The 16,883-nt window shown below is 38.1% G+C and overlaps 1 protein-coding gene across 1 annotated transcript; it reads right to left on the reverse strand.

Moving 5' to 3' along the window:
- Positions 1–131: 131 nt before the first annotated feature.
- On the reverse strand, positions 132–16,588 carry asb18 (ankyrin repeat and SOCS box containing 18; the record flags this gene model as incomplete). The annotated part of the gene is given in 7 exon segments (XM_079821472.1): positions 132–1,615; positions 1,846–1,959; positions 2,157–2,670; positions 3,033–3,300; positions 16,389–16,490; positions 16,493–16,519; positions 16,522–16,588. Coding segments are annotated over 7 exon segments (1,278 nt in total). The 3' UTR covers positions 132–1,429.
- Positions 16,589–16,883: the final 295 nt, after the last annotated feature.

Genomic DNA, 16,883 nt, shown 5'->3' on the forward strand with positions numbered 1-16,883 from the left:
TACATAATTAAATAAATTATGTGAATTTATACGTGAGATGAAGTCTTTCTAGATTTATTCTACATGAGCAGGTCGCCCTCTTATGGCCGCAATGTTAACTCGTCCAGACATGTCATGTAGGCCACTCACTTACAACAACAACAACGTTTATTTACAACTCAAGGCACCTAACAAAGCACAAGCATAAAATTATTATGAGAAACGAAGAAGATTCAGACCAAACAAGCAAACAAGAAAAAGTATTTCTTAATTAAATAATTAAGCAAAAACATTAAATGAGAGCTGCCTGTAACTACATATTTGTAGAAATTAAAGAAGAATTCATTGCATACATAACACTGTTATTCAAATAATAAAATGTCTTGTAAAGCTAATATATCAGTATATAGGCCTACAGTATCTGAACCCCTTGCAGAATTTGTGAAAATGTGAATAATTTTAACTAAATAAGGGAGATCATACAAAATGCGTTATCTTTTATTTAGTGCTGTCCTGAATAAGATATTTTACATAAAAAATTTTTACATATAACCCACAATAGCTGAATTTATTAAAATGACCCTGTTCAAAAGTTTATGAACCATTGATTCTTATACCGTGTGTCATTATGATCCACGGCTGTTTTTTTTTTTTTGTGTGTGCTTTTTTTAAAAAAAAATTATGGTTTATGGTGGTATGGTATGCTTGAGTCCCTTGTTTGTCTTGAGCAAACTTTTGAACAGGATGAAGACGTCCACATTTTTATCCTTCAGAAGCAAAAGATACGTACATGTTTCCTGGAAGACAAATGCAGTACAATTTACCTTGATTTTCAAATTCAAAAAGTAACTTTAGGCATTGTGTTTCCTTCTGGAGCATCAGGGAATGTTTGAACCTTTTTTAATAGTTGTGTTTGAGTCCCTCAATTGTCCTCAGTGTGAAAAGATTGATCTCAAAATCATACAGTCACTGCTGGAAAGGGTTCATATATGCAAAAGATGCTGGAAAACTGAAGAATTTGCAGGACCTGAAGGATTTTTCTGAAGAACATTGGACAGTTTAACTGATCGGGGCAAACAAGGGACTCAAGAACAACCATCGCCAAAAAAAAAAAAAAAAAGAAAAAAAGCTGTCCATCCAGGGAACGTCACACAGTAAGAATCAATGGTTCATACACTTTTGAACGGGTCATTTTAATAAATTCAGCTATTTTTTCTGTCTTGTGGACTATGTAAAAAAATTTCACAGATTCGGCAAGGGGTTCACATACTTTTTCTTGCAACTGTATATGAAAACAGGTGGGAAAAAAATAAAATGATCACTAAAAATATCACTGTATTTTCACTGCAAGTGAAATGTAAGGAAGTCAGCTTTGTCAGAGTACCTCATTTATAACACAAAAACAGCCATCTAAAGTTCACTAAAGTTTTATTTGCCAAAAGGTCTGGTTCTAGTCGATGTACCCTTCCGGTTCCAGAAGAAGATACTGTTGTAGTGGCTTTGGCACAGGGAGACTGGGAATGAGTGAGTAGCAGTTTTTCCCAAACTGTTTCCTCAGTGCAGACCGACACAGATGCTGTAAACTACGTGGTTTATACTCCAGTGCAAAAAGTGACTCATAAAAGGGTTGGTGAAGCTTTAAAAAAAAAGGGGGGAAAAAAGTATTAATATTTATTTTGCTTCACTATGGTACAATAATGCAAACAGTGTACATGCATTGACTCAATTCAAAGCTGATTTGCTTTTCCTGTAAGACTTTAGCCTTGTTCTGATACACAGTGTTTGAAATAGTTATGCTAATTCATGTTTACACTGGTTTCATATAGTATGAATGCAAAGATCCTGGTGAAATGATAAGAGACTCACATAAAAGATATCCTCAGGTATGGCCTCAACCCATTTGTAGGTCACAGGAACAAGTGTGTATGAGTTAAACAGGATTTCCACAGTTTTAGGTGCCGCTGCACAGGCTGACAATACCTTAAAACAAAACAAAAAAACATGAAATTAATTCATTTATTGATATCAAAGAAATGGAAAATGTATGAGACATCAGCAAATTAACAGACTTTAAATCTGCTTTTGTCAGTTGTAAGACATTTTTTAATGAAATAAGAGTTTTTATTGTATTGAGATATATTAATGCTATTATGCTACAGTGTTATTAGTGTTATCACCTTCAGCAGTGCTTGTGGCCAGACTTTAACGGAGCCGCGGTTTAGCAAGTTCTGAACTATCACGTGAGGTTCCCAGTCTTGCCGAACCACAGAGCTCTGTAGAACACTAGATAGTGGTGAACATCCATTATAGTCAATGGCATTGATATCAGCCCCATTATCCAAAAGAAGCTCCACCAACTTATGCTGAACATTGCGGGCTGCCTTGTGTAGAGGACTGCGTCGTTCTTTATCAGCTAAATGAATGTTTGCTCCATAGGCCAGGAGGAGATGACAGAGCTCGAGGTATTGTTCATCTTGGCTGTTGGCTGTCTTTTCTGGGGCGACTCCACAAAGCACCCCCAGTGGTGTTTCACCCGAAGAGCTGCTGTGGTTCACACTGGTTCCGAATCGTAGGTAAAGTTGTGCGTGGTGGGGAAGACCATGTCTAGCTGCCACATGCAATGGTGTTTCTTCCTCTTCTTCACTGGGTATGTTCACCTTGGCACCATATCTCACCAAGGCTTTTGCACAACTACAATAAAGATGTACAGCAAATGCTCGTGATGAGAGAATACAAACACTGTAGCTTGAACTGATTTTTTCCTAAAATTTATTATAGACAGGCCTACTTTTGAATAATCCAGCTTGCACAGCAAAAACAATAGGTGCAATAACTTTCAGGGGGAAGAACTTGCTGCGCATTTTGCACTAGAGATAAAATATTATTAATATGGGTTTCATATCAGTTATTAATATAAATTAATGTAAAATAATAAAAAAAATTGACTGTTTATACTTTTTTAAATCTAGTACATTTTTACCATTATATTTGAATAAATAATGATAAGGTGTATTAATTCTAGTGTAGTGTGTATCATTTTCATATGGTGATACCGTAGTGATTGTGGTGTTCTGCAGAGATGTAAGGCAGTCAGTCCCTCCTCTGTCATCTGGTTAGGATTAGCTCCATGTTCCAGCAGCAGCTCTACACATTCAGTGTTGGCGTTTGCAGAGGCCTCATGAAGTGCTGCTTTTCCTCCTGCGATTAGGTTGGGGTGTGCGCCATGCTCCAGTAAATACTGTAGACATTCAGCGAAACCTTGTGCAGCAGCAATACACAGTGGGCTTGTCAGTTCTCTTTTGTACTCCAAAGACCAAAGACCTGAAATGGGCAATATTACCAGACAATTAAAATGTTTTTAGTGGTTGTACACTTCTGTAATACTTTTTTCATTATTCATAAAAAATCCTGCAAAAAATGGTATATTAAGCAGAACAACTGCTTTCAACATTGATAATAATAAGACATTTTTCTTGAACAGTAAATCTGCATATTAGAATGATTTCAGGATCATGTGACACTGAAGACTGGAGTAATGATGCTGAAAATTCACCACTTAAGCTCTGGGACCATTTTTGGGATACCCGCCTGGATTTGGCCTACCCAAATTGAAAAGCTTCCCACACATACAGGGGTCTAAATACACAAATTTGGTGTCATTTTACAGGAAACCCTTTGAAGTTTCATAAAACACTGCTAAAAGTGATAAACATGTAAGTATATGTTGTCTGGCCTGTAATACCCCCCCCCCCCCCCCCCCCCCCCCCAAAAAAAAGAGGTGCTTCTTTTGGTTATAAATTCCGTTTTGAAAGTGTGTAACTCAGGCCCTGTGCTCTAGCACCCTGCAGACAGTTTGGGCTGTTTCCACTTGAATCCAGAAGAATTTTGTCTGTATCATATTGTATGCAAGATTTATTCAAATTGATCTGAAGGGAGAGCCCCCCCCCCTCCTCCATTCAGATTCTTTTGAATAAATCTTGCATACATGATCCAGACTAAAATCTTTTTTCCAGTATTTTCTGGAATCTAGTGGAAACGGCCAAAACTGTCTGCAGGGTGCTAGAGCACACAGTTACACACTTTACACACTTAAAAAAATAAATTAAATAAACGAATAAGTGGTTTCACATACACTACCGGTTAGTGTATGTGAAACCACTCTAAAAAAAATTAAATAACAAAATAGCTACTTTCTGAATTGCAACAAAAAAGAGTATTAATGAATAATAAAGTATAATTAATAATGAAATAAAGTAATACGATTATGAATACTACAATAACGTCCTAAAATATAGAATATATATTTAAAAAAATCTGAATATATAAATGGATAAAAATGAACTACATTGGCAAAATAAAATGTTTAATCTCTGTTATCAGAGAATAAATTCAATCTTTGTTTTATCCACCAGCACAACACAAAAAGTACAATAATTTCAATATACAGAGTTTCTATCCCACAAATGACTGTTTTTACCTGAGGGTCCAAATGTGTTTTCTGTGTGAGATTGCCACTCGAGTTCCTCTCGGCTCACATTGTAAAACACATCAACATCAATATAGTTCCTTTTAAGGAGGGTTCGAAGCCCTCTGGAGTCTCCCTTCACTACGGCTCTATAGAGCCACAAGGAGCGTAAATGAGCTCTTTCCCAATGATCTTGTCCTAACTCACAGTTATCATCCGGCAGAGCCTGCCATCCATTCAGCTGCACGGTTGAACAGAGGTTCTTAAAGCACATAGTTCTTAGCTTCTCCTCCTAACTTTTCAAATGGCTTGTGCTTTCAAAGACTTGAGTTTATATAGTGCTAGTCATGTTTACCTATGGCTTCAAGCACTTTTTGCCTCTATTTTTAGTAAGCCATTGTTCTCCATCAGTCGGTCATAGCTTACTGGCGCCATTTTTAGTTGTTGATGTATGAGATAGATGCTAAATCCTTTGAGCTGCAAACGTCTATGTCCATTTGTTGACTTTCGTTTTATTTGAATAATAGACCTGTTTTTCGGAGGCATTTAAGACATGCTCTATTGTTAAACAGATCAAATTTTATAAGCTACTTCCATGTATGCCAAAAAAAAGTGCCTAGCGTAACAGGTTAGATATTTATAGTAGAATCAGAGAGTTTAATTGCAATGGCATAATCTGTGGGTTGTATGAGATCCTTTATTTTGAGGGTACAGTAGGAAAATCTACAGGAATCTGCAGAATGAGTAGTAGGACTGTTGCATGGAGACCGACCCAAACAGTAACTGGGATCAGGGCTCTTGAGTATTGATCTGTGCATGGCATTCATATGCACAGAAGATTACCACAATCCCTTCGAAATCCAGTGTCAACTCCACACAGATTCCTCACCTCAGTAATGCGGCATCCGCCCACAGACAGCATGAAGCACAATGCCGTGAGTTAAGGGCTTTCTATGTGATAAAAGACTTGTAGAGCGTGGCACGTTTAGTCTATTTTAAAAGACACAAGCTTTGTTATCCTTGCATGAAAAGCTTCAATATGTCAGTGTGTCTCATGTAAGATGCCTGTCTCATCAAAAGAGAGTGCAGGGAATGTGAGGGGAGTTTGCTAGCAGACGCCCTGTCCGTAGTTGAAGCCTGGATTACAGTATGACTCATAAATGTCATTTACATATCCAGTTGGTCCAAATTTACTGCAGATCATTACTAAAATGGTTAAATCTGATTATTGGTCACTAGACTTTTATGTTATGAAAATGTCAAATTCAATTGGAAATTCATCATTTACTCACCCTCATGTTGTTCCAAACCCACGTTCATCTTTGAAACACAAATGAAGATATTTTTAAGGAAAATATCAAGCAAGTACGGTTGAGCTTCCACTTATCATATGTGATGTGCTCAAAATATGTGTGAGAAGCAATGTTTATATGTAAATAAAGGTATACATTAAATATGTATTTAATGCCATTGCGTCTCTTTAGAAGTTTAACAAAGTTAAACCAAGTGTGTGTTTTAAAGATTAATAAAAGTCTTAGTTAAGCACAATGATGACACATTTTCCTTTTTGGGTGAACTATCCCTTTAATAGGGGAGAGCGGGGCACAACGCTTTTTGACTTTCTCAGTTTGTGTAAATCCACTTGTGGTTCAGAGTTTTTATATTTTCCCACATTAATTTCCCATGTCTAGTACAATTATGTGGTTTTGTTTCTTTAATGCAGTGTATACTTTTTTCTTGATTTACCCCGAAAGAATGGAAGTGAAGTGTGACAACATGCCCCATATGTGGGGAACACTGTAACATGACCATATGACAGCTTAAAATGTTATCTGATTCAATCCAAAAAATATCCAAGACAAACTATAATATTTTGTCAATAAAATACATTTATTAACTTTTTCAAATAAAAGAATGGCATTTTTAATCATTAAAAAAATAATTGAACAAACACCTCAAAACACAGTTATACAGCATAGTTCAAATAATAATAATGAATAATTTCTGAACTTTGACTCTCTGTCGTTTTTTTGTCATGGTTTCTCAATAGAATTCATAAAAGTATAGAATATAACAACATATTTCTAATAGGGGTACATTGTAACACAGTGTGACAACGTGCCCCACCTGCGCAAAAACCTGGTTCGTGTCTTCTGCTGGTCTCAACTGTTAACCCTCTGGGGTTCTTCATTTATGGGTCACACTCAGGACCTTCGGGTCAAAAATGACCCGGAGGGCGGGATTAAGATAAAAAAGATTTGAGTAAAATCAATGAAATATATTTTTGTTCAATAATATTTTTTCTTTGCTTTTCTGGTGTTTTGAGATAATTTTATGATTTATAATTAATATTTATGCAATGATTATGACCCATTTTTCCCCATTGAATATAATAAAAAAAAAAAAAAAAAAAAAAAAAAATATATATATATATATATAAATCATTTTTTTTTACATTTTTTATTAAAGCTGTATTTCATTTTAAGTCTGTATTTAAGTCTGTATTTAAGTCTGTATTTTATTAAGCTGTATTTCATTAGTCAAGCCTTGGCCTCATGAAAGCAATTTTTTAAATGAGATCGTGCCATCTGGTGGACACATTGAGCATTTTTATCACGCAATAGCACATTTTTACCACTATAGTGGATCTTGCGTTTTATAAATTTTTAAAAGAAATCGTAGCTTCATCGGAATGGTCCGAAACTTGGTGACTTTATTGGTACTTGGTATATGAACACCCAAAATAATTGGCGACAGGATTTGAAAAGTCTAAGTGGTTGTAAAAAAAAAAGTCACACTCAGGACCTTCGGGTCAAAAATGACCCCCAAAGGAAATGAATGGGAAATTCGTTTTTTTGTGCATACAATCTACAAATCAGCCAGGATGCAGGAAAAAAAGGAATCAACAGTGAAAGGGTGAATCTCTAAAACATCAAGAGTGCAAAACAGACAAAAAAAACCTCACACACACACACGCTTATACACACAAAAAAAACACGCACACACAAATTAACACATGCCATTCCAAAAGCTAATTGTGTTTTTGTGTGTGTGTGAGTTTTTTTGTCTGTTTTGAACTCTTGATGTTTTAGAGATTCACCCCTTCACTGTTGAGTCCTTTTTTTCTGCATCCTGGCTGATTTGTAGATTGTATGCACAAAAAAACTCTGTATTTTCATATTTTTGCCAATTTCCCATTCATTTCCTATGGGGGTCATTTTTGACCCGAAGGTCCTGAGTGTGACAATTTTTTTACCGACCGCTTAGACTTTTCAAATCCTGTCCCCAATTTTTTTGGGTGTTCATATACCAAGTACCAATAAAGTCACCAAGTTACGGACCATTCAGATGAAGCTACGATTTTTTACATTTTTAAATTTTAAAAATTCGGGTCAGAAATGACCGAAGAGCCCCAGAGGGTTAAATAACAGATATAAGATAAAAATAATATCAGATTTGTCTTATTTTAATAAACACAAAAAACAGAGATGAAAAATAAACTTGCTTGGTGTCATGAACTGGGTTTTCTCATTTTGTATACTGTTGTCTGAGGTCAACTTATGATGTTTGCATGGTTTTTACATTCAAAAACATCATAATGAATAAGTAATAGGCTATTTTCTACCCTGGGTTGGAGGCTCTCTCCTGCACGCTCAGGTTTTATGGGCGTGCCGCATTGAAGACTTGGAAGTAAACGGCCATGGCTAGGATTGGATAAGATTTGCATATTTAATGAGCTTCAGCTCCTCTGTCAGTACATGTGGGAATTGTTTTGAAAGAGTGTTAGGGAATGAATTGCCCCTACAGGGTTCGCAAAACATCTTTATCAACAAACACAATTATTTATCTCTCATCCACCCGCGATTGATTTGGAATGTTAGTTTTTTATTACTTGGCCTGCGCGATCGGTGGATATAAGCGCGAACCGTGCATCACACACACACACACACACACACACACACACACACACACACACACACACACACACACACACACACACACACACACACACACACACACACACACACACACGCCAAGTAAGTTGCAGACAGCATGATCAAAACTTCCGCGATTTTCCTTCAAGTATCAAGTCAAGAGAGTGAACAACGCACATCAAGAAAGGTTATTGTTATTTCACTATTTAAGATAGCCCGTCAGCAGGCCGGGCTTACGTTTTGGTAGCCACCTGGAAAACACATAGCCCCAGGACATTGGGCTTTGCGAGCCATGGCCCATACATGTCCGAGTCTGATCCCGAATCGCAATGAACCAACAACACCACAAATAAAGGATTCTTCAGCCTTTGACAGCGTGCTAAGGTAGCCTATGTTCTGTTAGACACGTACACATAATCAAACGATCTGTAACAATGCAATACTATCACATATAAAAAAATGTTTTTACTCAAAATAGTGTGTTGCTTCATTCATTCATGTAATCTCATCCTGTCTGCAAATCCAGTCTCTTGTTTACAAACAAATCCGGGTGAAATGAGGGAACAAACGTGCAATATCTTCCCCACGTGAGCTGGATATTCATTAAAATAAAGTTCATCCATGCATTCATAATATTGGAATCAGAATGAAGCTTCTGCGGTATGTTTATTGCTTAGAAGTTCGATCCGGTTTAGCTCTATGTAGGCCTATGTCATGTCAGACACGAGTCGGTGGGCGGGGCTACAGAATCAGGCGTTGTTCTTTTTCTGTTGAGGCGGTGTTTCACCACACAATGACATCAAGGTGTGGCACATTCTGAGATCGATCGTTTGCTGGGCCTGGTGTCAATAAAAGCTTTTCTTTGATTAACAAGGAAGTTGTCAGCTCTGAAACTTACAGGATATTCTTATATTACCATGACCTTTTATATATCAAAAGCTCATGGGAAAGTTGATTTCTCAATTCATGACCCCTTTAAATGTTCAGTGATATCTTCCAAAGATTGTTTTAATTTTGACTCAACATTTTTCTCTAAATAATGTTGATATGGCAACTAGTAAATACACTAAGTTTCGTCATCCTGTGTGGAAAGTTTTAAACCATGTGTGTTACAACTAACCCTGCGTTAGGTTGTGACCCGCTCTCCCTACATTATATTAGTTGATTTGGAATATGATTTTTACATGTGATGTCAGAATAAGACTGCTAAAAATATCAGTGATTCATGATGGTGTAAACTGGTTCTGTGCTGCATGGTTTAGCTGGTTGACCTTGTTATTCACAAGAAAAAAAAAAAAGAAGAAAAAAATTTCCCAGCACTGGTTGACTAGCACTTTTGCTGGTGAACAACATTGCTGCACCAACTAGTCCTGCACACAACAAAACAAACACTAGACCAGCAGAGAGGCTTTCTGGTTAAGCTATTTAAGAAGCCAGTTAAGTGAACCAGCATACCTGCATCCAATTCTGGGAACCAGTATCCAAACTTCAACATATGTTGGTGGTGTTATTCACAACAGATGCACAACATATGCTGCCTTTAAGCAGGATATGGAAACTCAAGAACATGACTGATATAAATATATTGTTGCATTTTTCTATTTTAATAAGTAAAAGTCATATTTGAAACATTTTGAATGCACAGTTGAGTGTACACATTTCTGCACACTTCAGACCAAAGTAAAAATCTCCGTCCTATTCATCAAATCAGACTCACCCTGTTTCTGTGCAGTCCACAGCAGTTCATCGCTCTGAAACTCTAACACTTTGTTCAGTTGCTCAGGATCAGAGAATCCATCCTGCACGTCCCTCCAGTGGTGGATTAACATGTCATTGAGAACAGGGGGACAAAGAAAGTGCAACCCTGGTTGTCTATAAACTTTGGTCTTTTCTTTCTCACCCCTCTGGCTGCTGTCTAAAGATGACCGCCGTCTCTCTGTCAAGAATGTGGCCTTTCGACTCACAGCGCCTTGGGAGAACATGGCTAATATTGACAACCCTTTCCACTTCTTACCTGTCGGTTTTTATGGCTATTTATATTATCACAGTCGCTCTATATCCTGTATTTTTAGTACAAAGACATGTGATCAGTGCAGGGCAATTGCATATCAAGGATGCCTTGATTATTGTTTTCACCAACAACACAGAGGCTGTGTTCAAAAAGGTCAGTTCGATAAATATGCCAGAAGCACAGCTGTGCGGAAAGCATTGTTGGTGATATCACCACTACACAAGCCAGGAATAGAGTCAGACTGCCCAGTTCAACAAATCATGAGGTGTGACAGCATTGTCCTCCAATCAGACTGGCCACACAGCTGCCCGGAATCTGATCCACACAGGTGCTTTACCTTGTGACCTTAATTCCAAAAGTGCCCTGAGCTGTCAACTGTAATTCCAGTGATAAGTGAGAGGGCATCAATTTCTCCTTGATGCAAAAGCATTAGCTTATTTAGCATTTACTGAGGTGATAACATGAAACATTTGTTAAACATAGGGCTTTAGGTTTTGTGAGCTATTATATGCAGTTGTGTAGGTGTAGGCATGTGAAAGTAGTCATTAGCTGTGACCTCACATGTAACTATATATAATTTAAAACATCTCCCAAAGAGCTGATGACATACCTGGGTATTTTATGGCTGTACTGATATACTGTCAAAGATGTCGAAGCAATGAGGACAAATTCAAAATAACGGTTTGTTATTTTCATGTTGACACTAGAGGAAAACTGGGCAACTAGCTGTGTTGGTTTCATGCAGGGGTATTTACTTTTTTTAAAAAGTCCGGGACATATGGAGCAGGAACCTTTGTTAAAAAACAGGTGCCAGTTGAACTCAAATGCATTTACACACATTACATACAATTTACAAAGTGTAATTATTACTAATGAATAGAGGCATATACCTTTATTTTTATTTTATTTTATATATTTTTAATTTACATTTAAATTTTATTTTAGGATGTGGGATTGGCAATTAAGCATTTAGCTGAACTTTAGCTTCTCAATTAGGTTGAGAGCAAATTAATATTGGATTTTTGATTGCCACATTTTATTTTTTCAGAAAAATGAAAACCCTTAGTTTAGTGTTTCAAAAGGTTTACATGGAAGACTGGTAGAAAACACTGGAAAATGTAACAATCATACACACAAAAAGGGTTCTACAAAATACAGAATACTAATACTTTTGGCAAAATACACATTAGACCATTTTGATGTAGGGGGAGAACGGGTACGGTTGTAACACTTAACCCGTGTTTATCCAACCTTCTACCCGTGAAAGTGCACTGGAACGGCAGTCAAACCCGTGACTTTCCACCCGTGAACTCGTACTAGATTGATGTACTCCCAGTTATGAGCTTTGACGTCACATAGCCTGCGAAACAACAATGTCAGCCCCATACGGATGCTGTGTTAATGAAAGTCGTACTTTAAAAAACAAATCGTTTATTAAGATAAAGTATTGCTCTAACGTTATTTATAATGCAAATGTTATGCATTATCAGCAGCTTTTCAAGTGTTAGCTAGTATTCAGGCCATTGAGTGCAAGAATAAATTAATACCAAATACATTTCCAAATAAACAAATAGCGTAAAATAAAAGGTATAACAGCTTCTCTTGCCTTATGCGCCATTTTTTCTCCTCCGTTTCCCTCAAATAAGCAAGGAGTAAGCACCTTTGGCGATAGAAATGATTGTAAATGAGCATAAGCCCCGTAAGGTTCCCCATTCTTTGTTAACATCTAGCTACGCTCAGGCAGTTTGGCGTGACTTTGCCTGGAATGCTAGTCGCGAGTCGTGGTTTGAAGTCATAACTTACAGGCTCAAAAACCTACCTGGAACGCAGCATTAGTTTCAGTTTTCCCGCTCCTCATTATTGCACGTCATTAATCATCTTGTTTGAGTCACTATTTTATTTCTCCCTTCACAGTCTGTCTTTGTTCGGTCTACGTTCACAGTCTGCCTGTCTGATAGTCATTTGTATTTTCTTCATTAAACTTTGCATTGGAATTCTGTAATAGTTGTATTCGTCTGCCTTCCTTCAACAACCTGTGACAGAAGACAGAGCCTCAAAAAGTAAAAGAAAATGGCTTTAAGAGAGAAATGTATTGCATTGGCTCAGGAGAGCCATGATTTCTACACCTTCACTGCTGTGTTTTTCTGTCTAGCTGTCACCAGCCAGCTTGACGATTAGACACTAAAGACCCTGTTCTGGATCAGGGAGAACTTCCACAACCCCATCAACCTTCCAGACACCACCGGACTGAGTTGGAGGGAAACTATCGTGAGGTGTCTGGAGAGCGTGCAGCCCAGATCCAGAACTCAGCCAGAGCCAAATTACCACCTTCGACCACGGAGAATGCATGAGTCTCCCTCGCAGACTTTGAGGGAACACCCGCCGCGATGAGTGAGCCAGAGCCCAGGACAGCACTCACCATCGCCCCAGAAGTTGAGCCCCTGAGTGAGTCTGACCAAGGGTGTGAGCCCACGACATCAATGGCCGAGGGAACGAGAACCGTGAAATGGCTGCTGGACAACAGTGAGGAGAAATCAATTCCCACCGAAGCCAACCCTTATTCTTCTTGTTGATTTGTGTGGACAATACCCTACTCACCATCATCCTGTCTAGTCTAATATCACCTCTTTCACAGAGCTCAGCCAGTTCTCCAGCCCAGCTGCTGCTAGGGGCTTGCAGGCCTGCACCGTCTCTGGAGATGCCCTGCCAGGACATCGAGCCGCAGGTCATGCAACCATCTGCAGCACCTGAGCCAGAGGATATGGCTCCTCCCACCTTCGGCTCCTCCGGGGACCCTCTGCCTCTGCCTAGTAACTCCATTGGGTTTCCCTCGTCCCACCGGCTCCCCCTTAGTCAGTCGTCGCTCCACTTACGCCACGGACATACGGGCCAGCTGCTATGCTCTGTCACTTCTCTCCTACTGCTGCAACCGGCTCCTTTCCTTTCTTCAGCATCGCCTCTGTCCTCGGCCTCACCGCTGTCGCCCCAGTCCTTGGGTGCTCTGGCTCCACCTGCGACGCTCGTCGCTGCGACATTGCCTGGGTTGCCAGCACCATCGAAGTCACTCAGCACCATCGACCCTCCCTCTGCACCATCGGATCCTGTGCCCTCGTCTCCGTTAGTTGTCCCCACAGATGTCAATAGCCATGCCTACAACATCTTGGCTCCTCCCGCCTTCATCTTCGCCGTGGGCTGTCGGCTCTGGGGAGCTCTGGGTCTGCGCCATCTCTGGGTCTCATCATCCTGTCATCACCATCCCTGGGTATCACTGTCCTGTCATCGCCATCTCTGGGTCTCATTGTCCTGTCATCACCGTCCCTGGGTATCATTGTCCTGTCATCACCATCCCTGGGTCTCATCATCCTCTCATCACCATCCTTTTACCATTACCTCGTCCTCGTCCTCCTCCAAAGCCCCCCCTGGCCCTGCCTCTGTTGTTCTGCCACGGCACGAGGTCGCACCTTACCGGAGAGGGGCAATATGTCACAGTTATGTTTAGTTCGTCTTAGTTTTCATGGAAATTTAGTTTGTTTTCATTTCTCATCTTGTGTTCCTTTGTTCCGTTTTTCCGCTCCTCATTATTGGTCATTCTGTTCAGGTGCACGTCATTAATCATCTTGTTTGAGGCCCCGTCCACACGGAGATGCGTTTAGCTGTATACGTAAAAAAAATTGGATCGTATCAGCGTTTTGGGAGCTTGAAACTGGTATTTAAAAAAAAACAAAACAAAACTTCTTCTCTGTTTTTAGTGTATCTCTGTGGCAGAATTACAGCGCAACATACTGGTCTGGCATGTATACTGCATTGTTTTGAGTCGAGTTCAGTGGTTTCGTGTGTACGCAGATATTTCTTAAGAAGAGGGGAAAAAAAGATTGGATAGGGAAAGCTCTGGCTTCGTGTGGATGTGGCCTGCGTCACTATTTTAGTTCTCCATTCACAGTTGTGTGTTGCTCCTGCCTGTCTGATATTCATCTGTATTTTCTTCATTAAACTTTGCAATGGAATTCTATAGTACCCACAATTGTTTACCACAAAAGGCAAACATTCAAACCTCTGTAAGAATATTACAGCCCTTAGTTGATGTCAAATACATGGTGTTCTTTTATTACAACCTAACTACAAAGGTAGGATGTAACATATGCTGGGGTAAGTTGTGACAATTAGACAAAAGAAGCAAAAAAAACAGCCACATGCAATACACTTAAAAAATAGGTTTAACAATACAAATCAATTCCTCTCTAACAATAATTATCTCTTTATCTAATAATTATTTATAATTAATATAGATATGCGAGTAAATATGATTTTGGAGAGATTTGACACGCCTCATTGATGAGAACATGATGTTAATCAAGAAATTTGTGTTTATGGACCAAAAGAAGCATATCCCACAACAGTGGTAAGAAATAAATGTTCTGATATCCTACTTTGGGTTGAATAATTATTTATTAATTTTTATTGTCTGTGAATAATATTCATATTTTTTTTAAAAAAGGGTTGTGTTGAAGTCATTGTTATTTAGTGCAATGTAAAATCTGGCACTGCTTGAAATATAGCCTAAATCTTATATTAATGGACAAATTGAATCTGTCATATGATGGTTGATGTGCTCAGATTGTTTTTATTAATTAAACAATAAATAAAAAATATGGTTTGTATAATACTTATTATAGGTGTCCATACATCTATTTTCCATACCTCTTATAGCCTATGGGCCGCAGGCGTAGGCTACTAGATGATTACTGACGTACAGCGGGGTAATGAAATCGGAGCAAAGAGGTTAGGGGAACGTTCTAGGAACGTTACAATAATGTTATGGGAAAGTTAAAATAACATTAGAATAACGTTCTACAAACCAAAAACTAACGTTCTTTTCCATTAAGAAAACGTTCCTGGCTAACCAAAAACAAACAAACCTTAAAAAAGAATGTTCTGGGAAAGTTAGAAAACGTTAGGGGAATGTTAAAATAACGATAGATTAACGTTCTACAAAAAAACAAAAACAAAAAAAAAGGAGAAAAAATTTGATCTAAAATAATAATACATAAAAAAACTTCCTGGGAACAAAAAATTATTAGCTGGGATGCTTCTTTCTGTCTGTAAACAAAAACTGCTGTATTAAATATTATAAGGGTGTCAAATCTCTCCGAAATCATATAGGCCTACTCTCATATCTTATGTGTGCTGGAGAAGGAGCGCAGATAATAAAGATAGAAACAAAACCACGAACTTATGATTTCTGTACTTTCCACACTATGCTTAACCCTGGCTTAATATTTAACATGTAAAGTTGGATTTATATGATCATTATAACGCGTTTCAATTTATCTAATTTCTACATAAATGCTGTAGGCCTCTAACTATTCCTAATAATAACCATTAGGGAACGTTCTGTGTGCTACAAGCTATGTCTAGGTTATTTAAAAATAACTACCCTGGAACGTTATTTTATGATTGCAAAAAATAAAACCCCAAAAGAACGTTCCCCTAACGTTATTATAGTCCTAAAAAAACAAAAAAAAACATAAACGTTCAGTGTTTGCTGGTTGTTTAGCTAACCATATTAGCATAATGGTTTGAAATTAGCAGGTTAAAAATGTATAACATTTTTCCTGAGAAACTATCTAATGCAAGTTAAATTATTTTATCTGCAAACTAAAAATACATTCTTACCACAAAATAAATAAAACAATTCTTTATAAAATCTGTATGTGCCTGCCTATTTCCAGCCTTGATAACCATTCATTCATATGGGATCTGGGAGGAAGTGAGTAACACCGAAATTATCATAGAATTCCATATCCTTGATTGCTGGAATTGGTGGTTTTACAACTCTACAACCGTCCCCTATCATTTGTGTTGATTGATGGGCGAGAAAAAAAAGCTAAATATGTATATGTCGAAATAAGTTTGAAATTCAAACTGTAGAAAAACGTCAACATCGTATATTCCATCATACATTTTCAAGATCGACTAAGGGCATGGCTGCTGTACTTACCCAACAGCACAACTGGGGGGAGCTCGACATCAGGATATTTCATCAAATCATCATTTGACAACTCTATGATGATATTTGGGTTTTCTTTGCTTGCCTCTGAGAAAGGGTCTGCACACATGTAGAGAGTCCTTACTTTGTGCTTTAAGAGCCTGTGCAAATTCTGATTCAACAGGGTAATCCAATGCAATGTCGTCTGACATTGTTTCATAACACTCGCTGTTCATAGGGGTTTCCCCCCCTTTCACAATATGCCTGAGACTGTAATAAATTTAATATGCTGCGCATCTGTTGTTTTTCTCGGTGGCTGCATCTAAATATAGACAGGTCCGACTGTAAGTTGATCTAAATGTTTATAAGACTGACGTTAGCCTTTATCCCGTCAAACTCAATGTGAAATCTCAGTTGGAGCTAGCAAAGTAACGGGTTACATTTACAGGAGCTACAGGAAAGCTTAATTAATAAATTAAATTATTAATTAATAAATTAATTAATAAA

The sequence above is a fragment of the Gobio gobio genome (genome assembly GCF_949357685.1).
Source record: "Gobio gobio genome assembly, chromosome: 7".
Lineage (NCBI taxonomy): Eukaryota > Metazoa > Chordata > Actinopteri > Cypriniformes > Gobionidae > Gobio > Gobio gobio.